The 22263-nt window shown below is 42.4% G+C and overlaps 1 protein-coding gene across 1 annotated transcript in view; it reads left to right on the top strand.

Moving 5' to 3' along the window:
- cacna1ha (calcium channel, voltage-dependent, T type, alpha 1H subunit a) overlaps positions 1–22263 on the top strand; it is a 125607-nt gene that overhangs the window by 85608 nt on the left and 17736 nt on the right. The window contains exons 10-26 of the mRNA XM_037089131.1: positions 574–740; positions 1269–1460; positions 8092–8243; positions 8730–8915; positions 8999–9116; positions 10918–11073; positions 12072–12159; positions 12282–12565; positions 13253–13612; positions 15160–15263; positions 15649–15772; positions 16212–16280; positions 16377–16561; positions 16803–16929; positions 17442–17567; positions 18099–18188; positions 19040–19253. Of these exons, the coding sequence (XP_036945026.1) occupies positions 574–740; positions 1269–1460; positions 8092–8243; positions 8730–8915; positions 8999–9116; positions 10918–11073; positions 12072–12159; positions 12282–12565; positions 13253–13612; positions 15160–15263; positions 15649–15772; positions 16212–16280; positions 16377–16561; positions 16803–16929; positions 17442–17567; positions 18099–18188; positions 19040–19253 (2742 nt within the window). The remainder of the gene's footprint in view (positions 1–573; positions 741–1268; positions 1461–8091; positions 8244–8729; positions 8916–8998; positions 9117–10917; positions 11074–12071; positions 12160–12281; positions 12566–13252; positions 13613–15159; positions 15264–15648; positions 15773–16211; positions 16281–16376; positions 16562–16802; positions 16930–17441; positions 17568–18098; positions 18189–19039; positions 19254–22263) is intronic.

The raw sequence follows: 22263 nt of genomic DNA, 5'->3' as shown, positions 1-22263 counted from the left end.
AGTTTTCTAATCTTTTGCCCCGTGTTTCGCCTCTCAGGCTTCTTAGTTACTGTGCCTTGTTGGTGTCGGCTCTCGGAGAAGACTTGAGGCACCACTTAGGGCTGAAGCAGTACCTCCTCCTTCTTGATATGTTTTGATGTTAAACAATATTTAATCTTTTCATCTTTTTTTTTTTTTAAAAAAGGGAAAAAGAGAAAGAGGGACAAATTGAACATCTGTCAAAGAAAATGCAATAATGGCCAGTTCTTTGTTAGTAAGGATGCAAATGTAATCTTTGATGTGCCATTATGTGAAAAATATTAGATTTTTATGACAATAACCTCAAAGACATGAATCCAGTGCCACCCAAAAAACAGAACTTCAAAGTAGGCACCATTGATTTTCAAAGCAACATTTGCATTCAGTCCCTCACAAAAGAAAGTCTTGCAACAGGTGCCAGGCTGATGCAAAACTAAACTTCTAATATGTTTGTCTTGCTCAGTAAAGCGAAAGGAACAACAGCAGCGCATGGCGCCCCTAGGAATAAGCCCCTTTCGCAATGTCTGACCATCTCCACCCGTTTCCACCCCGCAGGACGCCAGAGGCTGCTGTACCAGCTGGCAGGCGTGGTGCCCAGCCCTCTGCTCCTGGAGCTGCTCAGCTGCCCTATGTGTGCCCGTAGCCTGGAGACTTTGGAGCTGGAGCTGGGAGACCTGGAGGGAGGCAGGGGAGAGGCTGACGGACTGCACGACTTCCCCCAGGTCAGAATGCAAAGGGGGGCCGCACTGACGATGATGAAGGTTGTGGAAAGGGTTATATGACGTTAAAGGTTCCCCAGCAGAGTTTTTGACCCAGAAGTGCTATGAAGCCATTTTCCTATGAGTGGGTCCTTATTTTGTTTAACTCATGATCATCCATCAGGCATGAACAGTCACACAGATGACGTGATAATCAGTTCTAAAATTGGGGTCAAGCAGATGGCGGTAACACACAAAATGTTGGATTTAAATTACAAATATTCCACTACATAAAGGAAGTCTGGACTGTGAGCTCAGCGCAACGAGAAAATGTTGGTGTTTGCATCGCTAGCCTGGTTAGTGCTAGCTGGTTAGCATGTAAACTGTAACATGTTTTAATCTTTTAAACAACAGTGCTTACATAATGTACCTTTAAGGATCCAAATTTGAATGTCTTAACACTATGATTTATCACAGTTTTTTCCTGATTGTTTTGTATATGTTCTAGAACAAAAGCAACCACTAAATAAAACTCCTCCATCTTTGCTTTAGGGTGGAGAGCTGAGATCTGGGAGAGGTCGCAGGCGACGGGGGGTCAGGGAGTACAAAAACGGAGTGGTTCGGGCGTGGATGGGCTTCAGGGAAAAGCTGAAGAGGATTGTGGAAAGTAAATACTTCAACCGAGGGATCATGATCGCAATCCTCGTCAACACTCTCAGCATGGGGATAGAGTACCACCAGCAGGTAAGACTAACGAGACGTAAGGCTTTAACGTCGATGAGTCAGAACTAAACAGGGCTGTGAGCGACCTTCAAAGAGAAACAAGTAGTTTGATGATAACTGTTGGTTGTCAGATATGGCATTCGTGTGTGAAAATGGCATTTGGCTAAATGAGAGGAAATGAGAGTGTTCAAATGGATAAGGTGGAGGGAATGAAGGAAGGAAGGGAGGAAATGACGGCCTAGCATTACCCACGCTCTCACTCTTTCACACACACACACGTAGGCACTGTCACACACCCATACACACACTGACACACACACACACACACACACACACACACACACACACACACACACACACACACTCCAGGATTATGTTTCTACTTTACCCTGTGTGGCCAACATTTGGGAAGTATCCATCTAATGATACAGCTCCCCTTGCTACGCAGTCACACACTCAAAATGCGTGTGGTTACACAGACACAGTCAATGACAGAGTTTTTACGCCTATATTACAAATGCGCACACACGCGCCCAACCTTTTAATTTCCCACCAGTGCAGCAAAATGGATGAAAAACCCAAAGAGAAGATTTTTGTGCATGCGCACGGTCCATTCCCCTCATTTCCACTTCCCCGGCTCTAATTTCCTCTCCAGGGGCTGTGTGTGTATGTGTGTGTTTCTATCTTTGTGGTATAAACACAAGGAGCGACTGGGAGAGCCATGGCCTTATTGGGCCAATAACACACACACACACACACACAGACTGAAGTGTTATGTAACAGGTCCTCCTCCCCTCAGTACTCATCATCCCCCTGATGTGACACCTAGCCAAACTTTACGAGACTATGAGTGTATACGTGTGTGTTTGTGTGAAGAGGTGTATGAATGTAGGCGGTATAGTGTAGACTGTGTGTGTGTGTGTGTGTGTGTGTGGAGAGAGATTCAGATAAAGAGGGAGATGACTGATGCATGTTTTCTATCTTTAGACTCATCGAGATTAAAATAGATTGATATTTTTTGATGAAACTTACAGTCACGTGTGAACTGATATGTGCAAATTGATTTCAAATACATTGACTTGCAATTCAGATCAATATCTAAACTATACCAAACTTTAATTTACGTTTGTGGCGACACAGTGGCACTGCAGACTATCAGTAGTTGACTGCAACACGACCACAAAAAAAAACAAAACATGCAGAGTTAATTATTGAGTGACACAAATCCAACTCAGTGACTCACAGATAACAGCGAAGATGGCAAATCCTGAAGATTATGTCTGAGAATCAAATCAGATTTGCCTCCAAGCTCAGTGTAACCTTTTTGTTTTTTGAGGGTTGAGCATTAACCACACAAACACAAAGATATGTACAATATAAGTATGCTCTAAGGTAACTGTGTGTTATGCACAGTTGAAAGAGCAGACAGGTTTCTACTGATTAAAGCTCCAATGTGTTGGATTTAGATTAGACTAGATTTAGATAATTCATGAAAACATAATGAAGAATTCTAATTATGATGCTACAAAGTTTTATGCACAGGACGTTGAAGTTCCCATGAAATGGCTGAGTGGCATTTGTTTCTACATAGTTACAGGTTTCCTGTAAACACAGGCAGCAGCCAATAGCACGGAACATAGATGACGCCCCGCCTAAGAAACATGATCCATGATTTAAGTGATAAAGTCATGCACAGCACAGTAATCGGTGTGGTCCGGTCCCGAGTCACACCCCACTCTGGAGGCATTACTTTTTTTTTTTTTATACAACCATTGCAGCTTCACAGAAAAAAAGCATTTATTGGATGAAAAAATGACATACAGCCTCGAGTGCAGGTTGAGTCATCAACAATGTTAATGAGTTTTCGGGAAGTTACATTCTCTACTTCTAAACTTTTTAGTGACTATTGGGCCTTTTACTGGAGCAAGACAGATGTGAATAAAAACACTCTTAAACAAAAATTTGGACCTCGTTTAAAAGTGTGGTAAACCAAAGAAACAAAGAGAAGAACGTGTCGAGTTTGTTTGTTTTGTTGGTTTCTTCGGTTTTGAAGATGCAGCATCACACAGTGAATACCATGAATCCTCAGTTTGAGTGTTTGTGCTTTCATGCTCATTTTGTTTGCTAAGACACACTGTCTGATTTGGTGCACAGTAGCCTAATTTTTGTGCTTTGCAGAATGTTTTTTTTTTCTTTTCAAGTCAGTGTCCTGCTTTAAAGTCAAGGTTGTTCCTCTACACTGCTCTGCCAGAGAAACTGTGTGTGGGTGTGTGTGTGTGTGTGTGTGTGTGCTTCCTCATAAAGGCCAAGGGTATTTGAAGAGTTGTATTCAAACGCTTATTCGTACATCCTGCTGCAGGCACTGACAGTATTTAACTATGACTGATCGCCCGGTCTGTCAAACATAATGATGGTAGAGGAAGGCAACATCTAAAGCAATACTTCCGAAGGCTCATTTGGGACTCTACTACATTACATCAGATACACTGACTTACAGTTAAGAACTTCTAATTAATTAGAAACCACTTAAGTGCTAATGTTAATGGCAGTCTGGGGCTGCTACCATAAAGAACATGTTTCACAGGATGAAGCTGACACCTAAAGGGCACCTTGGCAGGATTTATCAATATATGGGAGAGTTATTCCTTGTAATTTTCCTGACCTATATTTTTCATCACTCGCCACGGGACTTAATTGAAGCTGCTTGTGTAACAATTGCTCCTCACCTTCTGTCCATGACAATGCCATCAACCGCAGCAGGAAATGAGAACTAAGTGCGCCGAGTCGATTTCATTTCTCCGTCAAACAAAACCAAAGGAGACATGAATGCGTTCTATGTACACTCGCTGGGATTTTTAGCACTTCTGTCGCTCAGCTCTCAGCATCATTCATTCAGTGGCCCTGAGAGTTCAATGCGCTTTAGCTTAAGAAAACACAAACACATAGACGAGACTCAAAAGAACTTAAGAACAGATCTTCACCCTACTATCCTACGGATAGCCGAGGTGATGATGGCAACAAATGATGGCTACATGTTCCAGCCGTGTGCATCTCTTATCGGTGTCCCCTTGAAATAGTTTCTGTTGTTGACTGTGCGCCTCTGTTTTGTGCTTGCCTTTCCTCTTTTTGCGGCATGTTTTCTTTTTCTTTGCATTACATCTGTTGTCAATTTGGTGAAGGTTAATTAGAGCCCAAGCAGGTCTCCCTAATGTTTTTCGATTGACGACTTTTTTGCCCCTAATGATCTCATTTTTCACTGCCTGAACATACCCCAAAACTCACCAAACTTGTCGTCCTTGATTTCCACCACGTGGACACTGAATTGTGCTGAATCTCGTGATATTACACAATTTCCACGAAACTTTGCACACAGCACCTGTGGACTCTCCTGACAAAAACCTGTCAAAAGAATTTTGATATTCCAAACAATACTCAAGTTATTAAATAACAACTTCCTGTACATTTTGCTCAAAACACAAAGTGTTGCATATGTCCACATTGGTCTGTCCAAATGACATGAAACCCATGTGACTACTTCCCCATGACCCCCTAAGGCTCTGTGAAAAAATGATAAACTTACTTTTTCCAACTCCTCCTACGCCATTTGACCAATTTCCAACAAAATTTGCAAGTAGTATCTGTGGACAAAACTTATCAAAAGCTTTTGCCTGGCTTTTCACTTGGTCCATTTTAATGCTTCACCATAAAACCATCAACTCATCATAACTTCTACATACAAGTTGCCATCTTCTCCAAATTGCTCAGACATGTAGAGGGTCTTGCCCTGAATACATCTATGCAGCACACCCCGATAGCAGCATGCCCCGACGTACCTGGACTGCATGGGCCCGTTCATCGCTGCTTGCAGCTTTAATTCTTTATTAGCTTTTCATTTTTGGCTTGTGTTTTTCTTAAGTTGACATGACTTCGGCAGTTACAACAGTTTATCAATATTATTTTGACCCATAATGTGACATGGGGATCCCCCCTTTGAAACACACTGCATGCAGTGTTTAAAGATGAATTTGTAGTCCTGTCATAAAACCTGCTGTGCGGCATTGTATGGAAATTATTGCCCTGCTGGTCTGCCGTACGCTGTTTTATTTCTCTGGTGCGAGGATGGTGCGCCAGAAGGTAATGAAAATGCCACCAGTCCAGTGTTAAATAATAATGTCTGTGAGTCTACTATATTATGACTGCTTAAGACAGCAAAGTTGGCTGTTATCAAGCTTTTATGCAGTGCTATCAAGTTTCTGTGCTGGCAGGACAGTGTAAAACACAATTTGAAGAAATAAGAAGAGCCAACAACTATAGTCTATAGTTGTTATGTGTTTCCTCATCGTGCACATTCAGCACACCAGCGCCCAAGTCCCCTGGTGTTACTTCCATGCCCCTTTTATTTTTGCACCACTGTCCCGATTAACTCAATAGCTCATCAGCTGAAAATAGTAAAGATACTAAAACAGAGATGTTGCTTGCTTTAGATTACAAGACTGCACTATAATTCAGACATACTCCACATACAGCAACCCAGTTTGTATGAACAGTGAGGTCACAAATACACCAGCAGTCATCATCTTTCAGCTGCCATCAGATCAGTGGATTGACATTGACATGGGGCCTTTTCACCTCACTTTGTCCCACAGTTGATAAAGTCAAGCTGTTTTTGTTTGTTTGTTTGTTTGTTTTTTGTTTTTAGTATTCACAGCATGAAATTTAAACAATGTCAATTCAACAGAGCTCATATTGGATCCGTGATGTGCGATGACAGGATGTGACACTCAACATGTAGCTTTTCCAGCATTGGAGAAAGTATTCAGATCATTTACTCAATTCAAAAAAAGCAACATTGCACTACAAAGTACCAGATAACATATAGTCCAAGCATCACAAGTGAAAGCAGTTGTGATGCAAAATGCACCTTGTCAGATGGACCATTAACATGTAAATGTTGCTCAGATACTCGTCAAGATCTATTGTAAACCACCTCATAAAGTGCTGGGTACTTTGTGCTTAATATAAAAGTAAACTATATGATTTGTATGAAAAATCTTTCAACCAGCATTAAATGTATTTGAGTGACGGTACATCACTTACCTAAAATGTGATGTAGTAGAAGCTTAGATGGCATGGCCACGAAATACTCACGTCAAGAGCTTCAGAAATGTACTTAAATACTGTTTCAATGGGAAATACTAACCCCTTTAAGTTTGAAAGGTGGCTCTAAAAAGTTAGTGGCCCGCTGCACTCACAGCAGCTCTGTGTTTCAGTGTGTTGGAGTTGGAGTGAGGTGAGGAGTGCTGTGTAGTTTGGCGCCCTCTATCTGTGATCCTAATCCTCAGCTGTGCTTCAGCAGAAGCATCATAAAAATTGTGATTTTTAATCAAAATGTGCTATTACAAACCTGTATTTCATGTTTGTGTTTGATTAGGCTGATTTTAATCATCATACACATTAGTGGAAATCATAATAATAATCAATTTAGAGTAATAAAGTGAATGTTTGGACTTCACTCTGATCTGCTTGAGAAATCCTTATTTATCATTTGACATTTTTATATGCACAACATGTTCTAAAATTTCCAACAACATGAAACGCATCGATGAACAATGGATGATGCTGCAGGGTGCTGATAGTGCACAATAACCCAGGCTGAAGGTTAACCCCTCTCTCTGGTAGCAGCAGGCCTTCTGGGATTTCATATATTAATCTCGTCTCTGTGTTTATTAGTCTAGAATATGGTCTGCCTGCCTTTATACCCTTGTGAGCCAGGACACAAAATAGGCTCTGGGCCTATTCCTTGTTGATCCCAACATGAAAGGAATTACAATTAGTTTTAATGAAACTGCCATGCATGACATGGGAATAAAAGTCACAGGCCGAGGGGCTTTACAGACGGCAAGGCTCACCAGAAAGGAGAAGAACTTATGGTTTAAATAATTCTGGTGTCCCGGGATCATAATTAATCATTATTTGTGACTGCACAAAGCTTGTCAGTATTGAATTGTGATACAAATTAGGAAAAGTAAAACAATATTAAAGAGCTTAAGTTTTATTACAAGAGATAATGTTTATTTGAAATGTACTTGCTTCTTTTCAGGCTGCTGGGCATCAAAACTCAGTTTGTGCCATTTAATGGTTTTATTTATGTGGCCATGTGAGAAACTCGGCATAGGAAGTCAGAGCAAGCAATAGATTTGAGCCTGAGTCTCAACCTTTGATCCAAATCAGCACTGATGCAGCTCAAGCAAACCGTTCACTAATAAAAAGTTGAGGAAGTGGCCACATAATGCTTTCACCAGTGCACAAAACTGCTGCGGTTTCCATAAATGACTGGACTACATGCTTTATGAGGGGACCTCAGTCACATCAGCTGGATCCCTGAGTGTGCTGTTAGGTAAGTGGAGTGGATCAGCACTGATGGATTGTTGCTGTTGGTCCCATTTGATTGATTGGGCCTGACTGCTGCACTGAACTTGATTGATAATGTCTAGGCTCAGGGCACCAGAGGGGTTTTACTACTCTGATAATCGATTGGAGATATTAACTTTCTTTCTTTCTTTCTTTCTTTCTTTCTTTCTTTCTTTCTTTCTTTCTTTCTTTCTTTCTTTCTTTCTTTCTTTCTTTCTTTCTTTCCTCTCTCTTCCCACAGCCTGAGGAGTTGACCGATGTGTTAGAGATCAGTAACATCGTTTTCACCAGCATGTTTGTCCTGGAGATGGGCTTCATGCTGCTGGCCTTTGGCTTGTTTGGATACATCAGGAACCCATACAACATATTCGACAGCATCATTGTAATCATCAGGTAATTGTCATCCATGCAGCCAAAATTTGTATTTTTTACAATTCCACACAAAGACAGGGAAACTGTGGCTCTGACCAACGCTTGGATTTAGAGCAACCCCCCGTTCTTATTTCTTCCCCTGCATGTCACTCATTGGCTTCAGAGTGTCAGGTTTACTGCAGCAGGATCCATTTTTACAATAGCTAAGATTGGCACGCTCATGATGGATCACACAGAAGCAGCTTTACTTGCTGCTGCAGCATATTCCTGATCCTGTCGGGAGTGGAGATTTTCTATGTGGCTGTCATCTACTTTGACAGAGCTCATACTGGATCAGGGGAGCTTTTGATATGTGTGGCACTGAAGTGGAATTACCTTTGTAATTACTCTGAATTTGGTCCAACTGAACAAAATGTCTCTAACATACTGTAATGTGCAAATGCAACCTCCGGCTTTGAAGACACTCAATGATGTTTTAATACAAATTTGGCTGCTTGTGGTCCTCAGTGTGTGGGAGATAATCGGTCAAGCAGACGGTGGGCTTTCAGTCCTGAGAACATTTCGTCTGCTGCGGGTTCTGAAGCTGGTCCGCTTTCTGCCCGCCCTGAGGAGACAGCTGGTGGTGCTGATGAAGACCATGGACAATGTGGCCACATTCTGCATGCTGCTGATGCTTTTCATATTTACTTTCAGGTAGACACACATACACCACACACAGGCACACAAATATATCATTTAAAAAAAATAATGATGACTGCATTTCCTTATTTCCACAGTATACTGGGCATGCATCTGTTTGGCTGTAAATTCAGTCTCAAGATGGAGAACGGAGACACCATCCCTGACCGCAAGAACTTTGACACTCTGCTCTGGGCCATCGTCACTGTATTCCAGGTTAGCTTTCAAATGAAATCCTTACATTGTTTAACGTTTCGCTGGCAGTCTCCTTTTTAATTTATTTTAATGTTTTTTATTTGTGCACTCCAGAACATATCGGTCAAACTGGTGCTGTGTTGTTTTGAGAAGATGTGTCTTCTCTTGTTACTTTTCCTAAATCATGTATTTATCATGTATTGAAAGTGAATATCAGTCAAAGCGTTGCTGGTTTATTAATTGTAATGATGCATTTAATTTGTTTTTACAAATCAACTCTTCATATGTTACTGGCTTCCCTTCAAAGCCTTGGTCCAGTCGTACCACTTACGTCAATGGAAGCATATTACAGTAGTAAAAAATGGCAGCTGTGGCATCATGTTCTTCACACAGCATACTTGTAAGAGACAAAGTGGGAGGTGAGGTGTGATAGTGCGTGTTGCATTTGTATTCCAATATATCCCAAATTTGAATGCAAAACTCAGCCTAGAGCGTGTAATGTTTAAAGGCTAACTAAAGTTCATTTTGTTGTGAATAATGCAGCACTTGATATTAGCACATGCAGCATAGTTACTTATGATTTGCTGGTGAAACATTATTTATTCCCAATGAAAGTGGCTAAGATCATTTTTGTAATATTTGCATCACAGAGAAATGTTTAAATATTGATACCAAAGTTAAGTGAACAACTTTTACAAGAAAACAAAGTCTTTGTCGTAAACAGACTCTCATAAGGTGAAATAATGGGTACACACAGCTCCACTGCAGGGTCTGGAGGGCCCCTCTTTCATAGGTCGCCATCATTATATATCATATTTGCAGTAATATTATTGGAAAAGACATTAAAAGCATTAATCATAAACAGAGGTCCACACTTGGTGTATAATGAGAGTCCACTGATGGTAATGTAAGTGTGTATGTGTGGATTTGTGTGTGTGTGTTACTGCCAAGTTCAGCTCATCACTCAAATTCTAGTGCTGCAAAATGTTAAAACCTGCTCATGCACATCCTCGTCCACTATTATTTCTATTTTTTGCATTCCCTATGTGGAGATAGTGTTCAATCGCTCCAGATAGGTTGTCCTCCTTTTTACACTGGATGCGTCAGCACAAAGGTAGAAGACAGAAGGCAGCGGACTGTCTCACTTCGCTGTGTGTGTAGGAGGAAGATGCTGAAAAAGCATTTTAGACCAGAACCGACTGTCATGTGAAGGCGGCACACACTCTATATACTCACCACTATAGTTTTCAGGGGAGAAGCTGCACAGTGATCTGCCATCCTGCCACGGTGTTTTATGAGTGGGCAGAGACGGAGCGAGATTTCATGCTGCATCATGAGGAGCGTCCTACTTAAACGCTTTCATCACTCACATTGATTCAGGCACACGCAGACACACACACACACACACACACACACACACACATAAACACGCCCACATACACTTTGCATGTCAACTTATAGTAATCCCATGTGCATGAGGTTGAGGTATTGTGGCAGGAAGGCAATAAAAGTAGCTCACTGCTGGGTTTTATAAAGCATATAGAGCCCACAAGAGCTGTACAAGCCAATAATGCTCAATTTCCTGCCCTGCTTTCCCATTTGTATGTTGTGTGTCTCTTTCTGTGCCATCTGTGTTTTAATCTCTGAGCCTTTTCCTTCCTTTCACCCATGTCTTCATGTCTTTATGTCCGTGGATCCCTACCTTTTGTTTGTTTTTAAATACAACATCTACTTTTCTACTTCTGCCTCCATACACTTCTTCCCCCTTCTTTACAACCTTACTTATGTCTAAATCCCTGTCTGTGCTTCACTCAATCTATAGATTCTTACCCAGGAGGACTGGAATGTGGTGTTGTATAACGGCATGGCCTCCACCTCTCCGTGGGCGGCGCTCTACTTTGTCGCTCTCATGACATTTGGCAACTATGTGCTCTTCAATTTACTTGTTGCCATCTTGGTTGAGGGCTTCCAGGCCGAGGTGAGTGATTTTTTTTCCTTTTTTTTTCTTTTGCTGAAACGACAATAACTGTGCAACTTTAAAGGACATTCAGACACTGAATGTGGCATTCCATCTCCCAGCTTACATTGCATTCATTGGGAAAACTGCTATTGTTCAAATCATCTGCTCACTCAAAGGTTTGCCAAGTGGTTTGTTGTAGCTGTTGTTGTTTACGCTAGCTAGCTAAAGATAATGCTAACATACCTAGCTCTAGCAAATGCTAATATTGATTATTTTAGCTAAAGTAAATGTACAATGCACTGCCATTTTAATGTTGTTTTTATTTTCCACTAACTGGCAACTGCCACACTCAAAACAGTTATGCCATGTGCCAACAGTGTTACACAATTGCACTAGTGTTACTGTGTTGCTCTTCCACTTCCCCTTTGTTGGCATTTTCTGTGCTTTTTCCACCACAAGGTCACTGAAGGCTTACCCTTTTAGAAATTTCTGAAGCCAAACTCTCAAAAACACCTTTGCATGTCAGCTAATTCCTCCGAAAAAAGTTGGTTTACTACAATTAAGACTCTAATGTCTGGGGGGGAACACTGTGAAGATTAATGTCTAATTCTCATCAGCATCTCTCATCCACAACTGTGTTCATGCTGCATGGAGGGCCGTCTCCTCTATGCTTTTAATTAACTCCCAGTGGATCCATTTGAGGGCCACGGGTCTGGACTCTCAATTACCAAAGTGTCACATTGTGCAAGGCACCACTGCTTTTAAAGGGAATGAGAGAGTGACAATTATAACCAGTTCCTAACACGCCCACTGTTATAGATCATCAATTCCTCCTCATCCAACCCTGTTATCATGTTCGCCCCAGGAGCCCGGCGAGGATCCAGCCACAAAACCATCTCTGAGCACTGAATGCAGCACACTTCCATGTGCTTGCACTCTATTTCTTTATTAAAAAAAAAAAAAAGGAAAGAAAATCCAGAAAAAAAATGCCCGTTATTTGCCTGTGTGTGTTTTAGGGTGATGCTAATCGGTCGGAGTCGGATGATGAGAAGAAATCGGACAACTCTGAGGAGGACGAGAAGGTGGAACAGCTCAGAGACAATGGTGGGTCCAGTGACAGAAAAGACATTCAATTCAATTCAAAGAGTGCTGATTTTCCTGATTGATTGTTAATGCCAAATAAAGACATGATGACGATGATAACAACTATTTCTCCTCCTCTGCAGAGCTCAAAATGTACTCTCTAATGATGACAGCCAACGGTCACATTGACCCTCGTGGCACGATGGCTCCTCCTATTATAATGCGCACGGCCGCCACGCCCATGCCCACACCGAAGAGCTCCCTGGGACCCGAGTCTATCCTCGGAGACGACCTCATGTACAGAGAGGGGGTGCCTCAGTACAGCGAGGCGGGCCTGGGCTTTTCTGAAGCAGGCATGGGTCACTCAGAGTCTCGCCGTGGAAGCGCCACTTCCATCGAGCCTATAGCCTTTGACCAGCGTTCTCTGGTGAGTTGTGGAAAAATTGACCCTGAAACCGTTTATCTGTCCATTCACAAATCAGGATGTCGTCATCAGCATAGGTGCTATAGCTGTGACATAGATTCACACACACAAATTATACATCTGACCCGCTTACTCAGCAGAAGCCGCAGTGAAGAGCAGATGCATTAGGCTAACTTTGAACGAGCCGGCTCAGTGGTCCCAAATTGGAGTATCACAAAGGGCCAAAGACCCAGTGACTTAGGTCCCACGAGCTAACACTGGAATTAATCACAGTCTTTAAATGTTTCAAACTACAGGAGCAGGAAATCCGTCAGAGCCGTTACCATGAAGGACGTCTTAATTCCCTCAGACTCAGAAGAAGGAGCTGTTCTTATATAACTCTGTCATTACATAAAGAATGTTTTACTTTTCTTCATTTCCACTGAACATTATTATTAAAACTCAGTATCCCAACCTGCAGGGAGCAGGAGGATAACTGAGGAGTATCAAATAGCTTCAAACTGCACCAAACTTCGCTCTTCATTGACACTTTATATTAGGGTACACATACAACCAGTTCACTAGTTAGACACAAGCATTTATATTTGTAGCTCTTTGTTAGTCACGATTGAAACATCATTATATTAAATCATCAGTAACTTTTGAGTGTTGCTTTTCCTTTAGCTCACCTCGTATTTCCCACCTCTCCAGAGCCTCTCAAGTCCTGGCCGGCGATCCCCTCTTCCTCCCCGCTCGTGGGGCAGCCGCCGCTCCAGCTGGAACAGCCTGGGAAGAGCCCCGAGCCTGAAGAGGCGAGACACAAGCGGCGAGAGGGAGAGCCTGCTGTCTGGGGAGGGAGGCGAGGAGGAGGACAGCGGGGAGGACAAGGGGGAGGCCGGGGGGAATAACAGACTGCGGTCGGAGCCCCTGGAGCTGCTGCAGGCGTCGACTCTCTGCCCTTCCATAATAGCCGAGTACGGTGACTGCAACGGGAGGACCCTGACCTTTGACCCCAACGTCACCGCAGACCCCAAGGACGACTCGTCTCCTGAGGACGACACGGATGATGACGTACGTTATCATGAGTCTCCTGAAATAACATCTAGAAAAGTGGGTTTTCAAAGCCACGTATCATCAACGTTTCACATATGGAGGAAGACATTTGGTGGGTTTTTAAAGGCCTGGTGACAAGTTCACTGAGCGTCTGAGCCTCAGTAGTTTTGCTCTTTTTATGTAAATTCTTAATCTCTCAATCTGCCCTGTCTCACTCTTATTACACATTTTGTTTCTGTTTTTCCTCTTTGTCTCTCTCTTCTTACCTAGCTCTTCTTCGTCTTCCTTGCCCTTTTGTCTGTCTCTCACTCTGAGACGCCGTAGTGTCTGCGTTCTGCGCTCTCACTGCGAGGCCTAGAGAGACACCAACTGACATGCTCTAATTGATTGGCTTAGGCAGTAATTGTTTTCTCAGTGGATACAAAACAATTTGTGTATGCACACATGAGGGTTTTCATACTTTTGTGGTTGTGTGTGTGTGTGTGTGCGCGTGCGCGCGTGAAGGCAGTGCACCATGGTGGTTTTGGATGACCTCTGTTGCGACAGTCTTGATGGATTTATTGGCTCCAAATAAGGTTTACACAGCCATGAAATCCACTAAAACAGAAGGCCTCTCATGGACACACAGAATATGGGAGGCTTAAAACTCTACCAGTGTGTGTGTGTGTGTGTGTGTGTGTGTGTGTGTGTGTGTGTGTGTGTGTGTGTGTGTGTGTGTGTGTGTGTGTGAACCGTGCCAGCTTAGATATGTGTATCTGTTTGTGGTTGTCTGTGCGTGTCTGTGTCGGGGATTATGCATTTCGGCCACAAGTGCTACATCTGAGCGGCAGGTTCTTCTCAGCCACACACAACTTCACATTCGGGCAGTCACAGCGGGACACACACACACACACACACACACACACACACACTCACACCAGCAGTAGCCTGCCAAATAAGCAGTGTCTGAAGGGGCTCGACTTTGGGCTGTTTTTAATTACAATCCTGCAGCACAGAAGCTGCACACCTAGCTTTCTAATGTTTGTTTTATTAGAAACTTTAATGAGTTTTACAACACTTTCTACAAGCTTAGCTTACTCTGCCTGTTACGGTCCAATTACCTCCATCTCTACTTATGCAGAAATGCACTTGTTTATTGTTGCCCCCATAGATTTCAGTGCGGAAGGGCTAACGGCAGCAGCAATGTGGAAACTCAGATATGACAAATTGTTATATTTCAGGGCCTTTTATTGTTTAATTGGGCAAGTTAATTCCTCCTTAGTATGACTGTCGATGCTGTCAGATACACTTTCTGTGCTTTGACAGCAAAGATTAAAATCTCATAAAACTGCAACACTAATGCACCGGGGAAGTATTGATGTTTATGCCGCTAGCACAGGAGCTTTGGACCTTGACAGACTGGGCTGGATGGTTAGCGTGTTAGCTTCAGTAAATATCTCTGCAACACAACACATCGATCATCATCATGTCAAAATTGTGGAAACTCTTTCTGATTCTGTCTTAATTTCAATTAAGATTTGTAGACATCTGTGATAATGTTGATGTTTGACCTCTCACCTCTGCAGAGTTCTGTGTGCTACTGGATGAAGAAAGAGCTCAATAACATGAAGCCCCGCTGGTGCAAAGAACACGAAGACTGGACACTGTATTTGTTCTCTCCAGAGAGCCGGTGAGTCTCTCTCTCTCTCTCTCTCTCTCTCTCTCTCTCTCTCTCTCTCTCTCTCTCTCTCACTCCATACACACACACACACACACACACACACACACACACACACACACACGCCTCTCTCTCACACACACACACACACTCACACACACACACACACACACACAATGCTGTTATCAATCTGTATGGGTCTAGTTTCAGCCGGCCCACTTACTCCCATTTACCTCTTTCCTTCTTTATTTAATTACCACGGTTACCACCGCTCTCATTTTTCTTCTCTTTACTGCTTTCTCACTGCTAATTGTGCGGTCAATAGTTTTTACCGACCGCAGACATCTTATAGACGACTCCATCTCACTCGATCGTGTTGTTTGTGTGTGTTGTATAGATGCCGCGCGTGGTGCCAAAGCGTGATCTCTCACAAATTGTTCGACCACGTGGTCCTGGTTTTCATCTTCCTAAACTGCATCACCATCGCTCTGGAACGACCCGATATAGAGCCGAAGAGCCCGGTGAGACATGCACCGACACAAACAATATACCCCCGGTGTTTCCCACACATATATTCTACCTGCTTTCCAGAGATTTCCACTGAATTATTGTTACTGTTTCTTCACTTTGTTTTAGCAGCTTGAAAGATGATGCTATCCTGCCACCTTTTGCAACAGTGACTGGAGGAGCTATCACAGTTACATTGAGCTATAATGTGTAACTTGAGCCAAGAGAAATATACCTGTACATTAATCTGACTGGAGGCTTTGTAGGGCTGATTTGCCACGGAGGACAATCTGTAAAGACACAAATGTAGACTCATTAGCCCAGCATAAAAAGCTAACCGTAATTCATTACTCTTTGAAACTTAGCAGGCTAATTGTGTAAAGCCTGTTGAATTCCTGGTCGTCTACATTGTTTCTTCATATGCTCTTACTTTGATCTCACTCTCTTCTTTAGGAGCGAAAGTTTCTGAGTGTGTCCAACTACGTTTTCACTGTGATCTTCCTGGCAGAGATGGCCATTAAGGTAAACGTCACGCGACAGCCACATCGATAACATCTGCTTAAAGGGCCGATTTGCAGCTCAAGTGACGTTTTGATAATTACATTATGGTTCCACCAGGTCGTAGCTCTCGGCTTCTGCTTTGGGAAGCAGACATACCTCCAGTCCAGCTGGAATGTTCTGGATGGTGTGTTGGTGTTCGTGTCTCTGGTCGACATTCTGGTCTCTCTGGCCTACACTGGCGGAAACAGGATCCTGGGCATCCTCCGAGTCCTACGCCTGCTTCGAACACTACGCCCACTGAGGTAGATAGTGTCTTTGTGTGTGCGTTGTGTATGTAGACTGCAGAAAGGAAAGCTTATATTTGAGAAATAAACACTGAATTCAAGAGGAAATTCTTGTATTGTATAAAGGGAGATTCCCTTGTTTGTTTGTTTCTTATTCAAGCAATTAATTTGCGGTGCTATATAGATACTGTGAAAGTGTATTTAAACTCTACGTGCTGATGCTAACAAACATCTGTATGTCTCAATTTGTGATTTCCAGGGTCATCAGCCGAGCCCCGGGATTGAAGCTGGTTGTGGAGACGCTCATCACCTCCCTGAGACCCATCGGGAACATTGTGCTTATCTGCTGCGCCTTCTTCATCGTCTTTGGCATCTTGGGGGTGCAGGTAGTTTACATTCACATGCAATCACTCTTATAAACTGGTGCTTGCCTTGAACAAGACACAGTTCTACAACACAGACATGTAAGCCATGTAGCGATCCAATGCACACGTTGTGTTTATGCTTCTGCAAATACCAGAGGAGAAAACCTTTCACCCTTTGAAGCTTAAATGTCAGTCTTGAGCAGCTGCGTATGTGATTGTGGCTTGAGGAGGGATAGGAAGTGTCTTGAATAGCCAGTGGGACACGAGGCTTTTGTTCTCGATGAGTGTCAGCCTTTGAAAAGAAAACGACAATTAGGAAATGTGTGAAAGGGGACAACATGACCCCGAAGCCAGCTTTTAGTCGAGCGCTCTGATAAGAATGTGCTCTATTAAACGTCCTTTTAGTCCCGGCTTTAATGGTTGGCTGTGGAAAGAGTCGCAAGCTCCGGTGCAATTGAGATAATGTATAAATGGCAGCCGAGTAGCCCTGCAGACCTCTCTCTCTCTCTCTCTTTCTCTATCTGGCTCTCTAGCTGTTCAAAGGGAAGTTCTACCACTGTGAAGGCCTGGACACGAAAAACATCACCAACAAGTCCGACTGTCTGCAGGCCAGCTATCGCTGGATACGGAGGAAGTACAACTTTGACAACCTCATCCAGGTGCGGGTTAATGGACTGACGACGGAAAACTGACACAGTCTCCAAAACAAATGACTAGCTAAAAGACAGTCACTTATTTTGCCTCATTTTAAAGGTCCGGTGGAATCTATGTTTTCATTAGGGTAAAATTAATGTCGGCCATTTTATCAATTGATGATGATTAATTTACTTTGCATTCATTTTCCTGTAGAAGATTTAAATGTGGTATATCTTTCTGCCTCGTGATATACGGTGAAAACTTCAAGCTCCACTTCATGTTGTATCACTTTCTTCAGCTAGGCAAATTAAGCGCTATGAAAATGTTAACAGTGGTTGTATGGACCTTGAAATAGCTCAATAAAAAATAATTAAAATGAACTGATGACAGTGACCCTTAGTGTATCTTCAGAAGTAATTATATAAAAAATGATATAAATATGAGTGATGTTAAAATCATGATCAGCGTCATAGTCACATCTGTCTGGATGTGATAATGTTAGGAGCAGGGAAATCTCTGTGCTCTGACTTCTGTCTTTCTTGTTTCCACACCAGGCTCTGATGTCTCTGTTCGTGCTGTCCTGTAAGGACGGCTGGGTCAACATCATGTACGACGGACTGGATGCGGTGGGAGTGGACCAACAGGTAACGATGCGAGGAATGTGCCGGGCCATCGTGCAGAACTGGTGTTGAATATTTATTGATGGGGCGGTAACAGCTACATAAAAACCTAATGTGTTTCCAATCCTGTGTGTATTATAACCTATTTCCCCCCTCACCGACACTCTTCTCTCTTCTGACGTTACAGAACAGGAGCTACATCAAAAAACTACGATCGATGCTGTTAATTTTACTGTCTAAGTCTACTCCCTGCTCAGTACTTATTTAGTATCATCAGCAGTAAAACAGCACTGGATATTGGCTTGATAAATTTGAACTGTAAGGATGGAACAAACAAATATGTGCCTCGAAAATAACCCAATGACCGGTCTCAGTTGTAGAATTTTCAAATACACTGAGACACTTGGAGTGGGAGATAATGATGTTTCTTTGAAGGAATAAACAAAGTTAAATGAAAGTGAGATATTATAAAAAAAAAACTGTAAGTGGGAGTTCATAAAGGAATTTCAAAGCTTCAGTTCAGATGAGGCTGTCCTCAGCTCCAGGCCTGTCTGTAGTGTAACGTGCTGACATATTGTAATCTTGTCACATCTCATCACTCATCATAAATTAGAAACCAGAGGATTAAAGCCTTTTATTTGTGATATCATCGAGATAAATCATTAAAACTGCTGATATGATCCTTGATTTCTGGAAAGTTTACCAAAGGACTTTCACAGCGTTTCCATTGTCATTGTAAGATGTGATAAGGCGCTGTGAGGCTTTACACTAGCAATGGGATTTATGTCTGTGGAAACCAGATGAAAAAGTCCAGCATGGGTTTTTGAACATCAACTATTGTGAGCCTCAACTTTTCCACTGTGTCTTCCTCTCAGCCTGTGAGGAACCACAACCCCTGGATGCTGCTCTACTTCATCTCCTTCCTGCTCATCGTCAGCTTCTTCGTCCTCAACATGTTCGTCGGCGTCGTTGTGGAGAACTTCCACAAGTGCCGGCAGGACCAGGAGGAGGAGGAGGCCCGCTTACGGGAGGAGAAGAGGCTCAAAATGATAGAGAAAAAGCGCAGGAGTAAGGAGAATGGAGGGGCTGGTCGGTAGTCTATTTTTCTGAGCACTGCCTGCTTTCAGAGCCTGAACAAAAAAAGAGAAAGGAATGACAGAGAGAGAGAAAACAGGGAAACATATTCAGACTCTAACATAACAAATAAATAAAAAGAGGGAGAGTTTGAAAGACTGGCTAGCTCACGCAATCAGTGGCTGATCACTGACAGAAGGCGTCGGCTACGCCAGTCTGATGCATGTAAGTGCATGACTGCAGCCCTCCCCGACCCTCCCCTAACACTGCATGGGAAACTTTTGAAACCTGGCCAACTTAACCAACCTCTACATTAGTATTAACCTTACTAATAATTCTACGCTCACTCTTAAAAGAATAGACTGCCACCACTGTAGTGTAAAAAATGAGCAATAATACAATAAACCAGTAATCTCTTTTTCTTTCTTTAAGTGCTTAAATTGTATCCCCTAACACCAAATCTTGTTTTAATTCCATCCCTAATGTTTAATGAGAATGATTATGAGTTGATTTTTATTATAATTTCATTACTGTTAGAGAGAGAAAAAAAAAAAAAACCCTTTCTGCATGTGAAGCTAATGGAGGTTGACACTTTCCTCCATGTGCCTCGGGAAATTTTGCTAGCAAAATTTGGACTGGTGAAATGCCACTGCCCCCTTCCCTTCCTCCGAGTGCATGTACAACCCCCGGGGTGTCTCTCGACACAGGTAGAAAAAGGACATTTCCTCTAAAGGTGCTTTGACTGGCAGACTCAGAAACATAGCAGGCGTTTTGGCTGCTATACCTGTAAATACCTTGGTTAATAGAGCTGTAAGACCATGTTAAAGGGACAGTTCACCCCAAAATCCATAATACACATTTTTCTTCCTTCGTGTAGTGCTATTTATCCATTTAGATTGTTTTGGTGTGAGCTGCCGAGTTTTGGAGATATCAGTTGTAGAGATGTCCTCCTTTTTTCGGATACCATACCTAGGTATTCAAAGCACCAAAAAATACATCTGAAAAACTCAACAACAATAATGACTTTGAATGATCCACAAGCTCTGTCATGAGCAATTTTATGTCAGCACACCCTACTTTCTCCTAAACTTTGACTGGATCACAGAGCAGTAGGAAGCATGGATCTACTCATGGATGAGAGGCCAGCTAACCAAGCTAGCTAGTGCCACTGTTCTTCTGAGAAAGGCTCCCTAATGTTTACATCTTGCACTGCCATCCGCTACCACCTCTTGTTAGCTAGCACAGTTAGCTAGGATGGCGTGTTGATGTTTCCATTCTGCGCTGTCATTGGCACAAGCCTCTCATTAGCTCACGTAGTTGGCTTGCTTAGTTAGCTAGGAGGGCGCCTAATGTTTACATCCTGCACTATCATCAGATGTAGATGCATGCTTCCTTTTGTTGTAATACAGTTGGGGTTTGGAAAGAAAATATATTTTGGGGGGTTATCTGGACCACTTCAGGATTTCTGGAAAGAGTCTGTTGTTGAGGTTTTCAAATGTATTATTTTTACACTTTGAGTACCGCAAGCTGGGTGCCACTAGTTCTATTATATTCAAGAGAAGGCAGATTTCTATACGGCCAATTTCCAAAACTCGGCAACACACACCAAAACAGTCTAGACTGATAAACAGAACTACAGGTGAGAGGAAAAATGTGTATTTTTGATTGTGGGGTGAACTGTACCTTTAGTTAAATACAGACTGTAGAAAACATAAGCACATGTTGGCAAAAAGCGTCATAAACACACCACCTATTGCAAGAATGAGTCCATATACTTGCAGTACAAACCAGCAGTTCGTAAGTACTTCTTTTATTGTGATAAAAAAGAGAAAACTGGTATGAACATTTATTTTATTGGCACCACGATTTGGCCACAGCACAAAGTGATGTCCGACTACCCGCCACATCAACAGCAGAACGACACTAGAAGGCAGTATATGGTGTCAGCAGAGCGCCACTCTTTTCATCATGTGTTCGTTCTCACTTGTCTAAAACTCCTCAAGCTTCCAGACGAGTGCCACCTAATCAGCTGTTTCAGAGAAACAGGCCTAGTGTTTGGCCATGCAATCAAGCCACAATCAAGACAAGACAAACGAAAAAGGAGATTTAGACTATTGAGATTTTTTTTTCCGATCAGTTAAAAATAACTGCAGTGATGTCATTGAGGTGCGGCGGCTCCAGAGTGCTTTCAACATCACAGTCACATTCCGCAGCTTCGGGAAATTGAGCTAGATGGATAGATTTTCATTAGTTAGTGTAATGATGACAAGATTACCACTGATCGAAGGTTTAATTTTGAAAAATGTAACACAAGAATCAGCCTGACTGAAAAGTTGTGTTGTTGAAAGTACCACGCGTAGCCACTCTCACCACAGCCATTACCCTTTACATCGAAGGCATGTAAGCATGACATACACACACACACACACACATACACTCATACTCAATCGTCAAATAAGGACATGTGAGTGCACAGTCAACTAAAATAGTTATTTTGTGTTTACACCATTTTGGGTGCCGTGCGCTTCCTAATGAAGGTCAGATATGACTAAGCTTCCTTCCTCTGAGCTTTATTTGTGATAACAGCTTCACTTAAAGCATGTTAATTATTCATCGGCTGTAACGGTTTGCTTCTAAGAAGGAGCAACACACCTGTCAGAAACTACAGTCTGGGTTACCTCTCTGCCTGGACGAGAATACAAATATTAGAAAAGGCAATACATCTTGTAAAGACGCTTTCTGAATTATTCAGAAAATACACGTTTGACATTTGTTTAAGTCCAATACAGGGGTAGAAGTAAAAAATTAAATAAAAAAGAAACATAGAATAAGACTTTGTGGTTTGATGTTGCATTTAATACATGTTGATTTCAACATCAGCTTACACAAAACCAGGTGAATTGGAGATGTGGATCTAAGGAGTCGAAGAAGGATGTTTTTTTTTACATTCAGTCCCTTAAAGCAAATTAAGAAGCAAATTATAAAGACTGTGACTCTCATGTCCTCTTTTATTTGAACATACCAT

Source organism: Acanthopagrus latus, chromosome 23 (genome assembly GCF_904848185.1).
Source record: "Acanthopagrus latus isolate v.2019 chromosome 23, fAcaLat1.1, whole genome shotgun sequence".
NCBI classification, from domain to species: Eukaryota; Metazoa; Chordata; class Actinopteri; order Spariformes; family Sparidae; genus Acanthopagrus; species Acanthopagrus latus.
The sequence above is the reverse complement of the archived record's forward strand: the minus strand, read 5'-3'. Positions and strand labels throughout refer to the sequence as shown.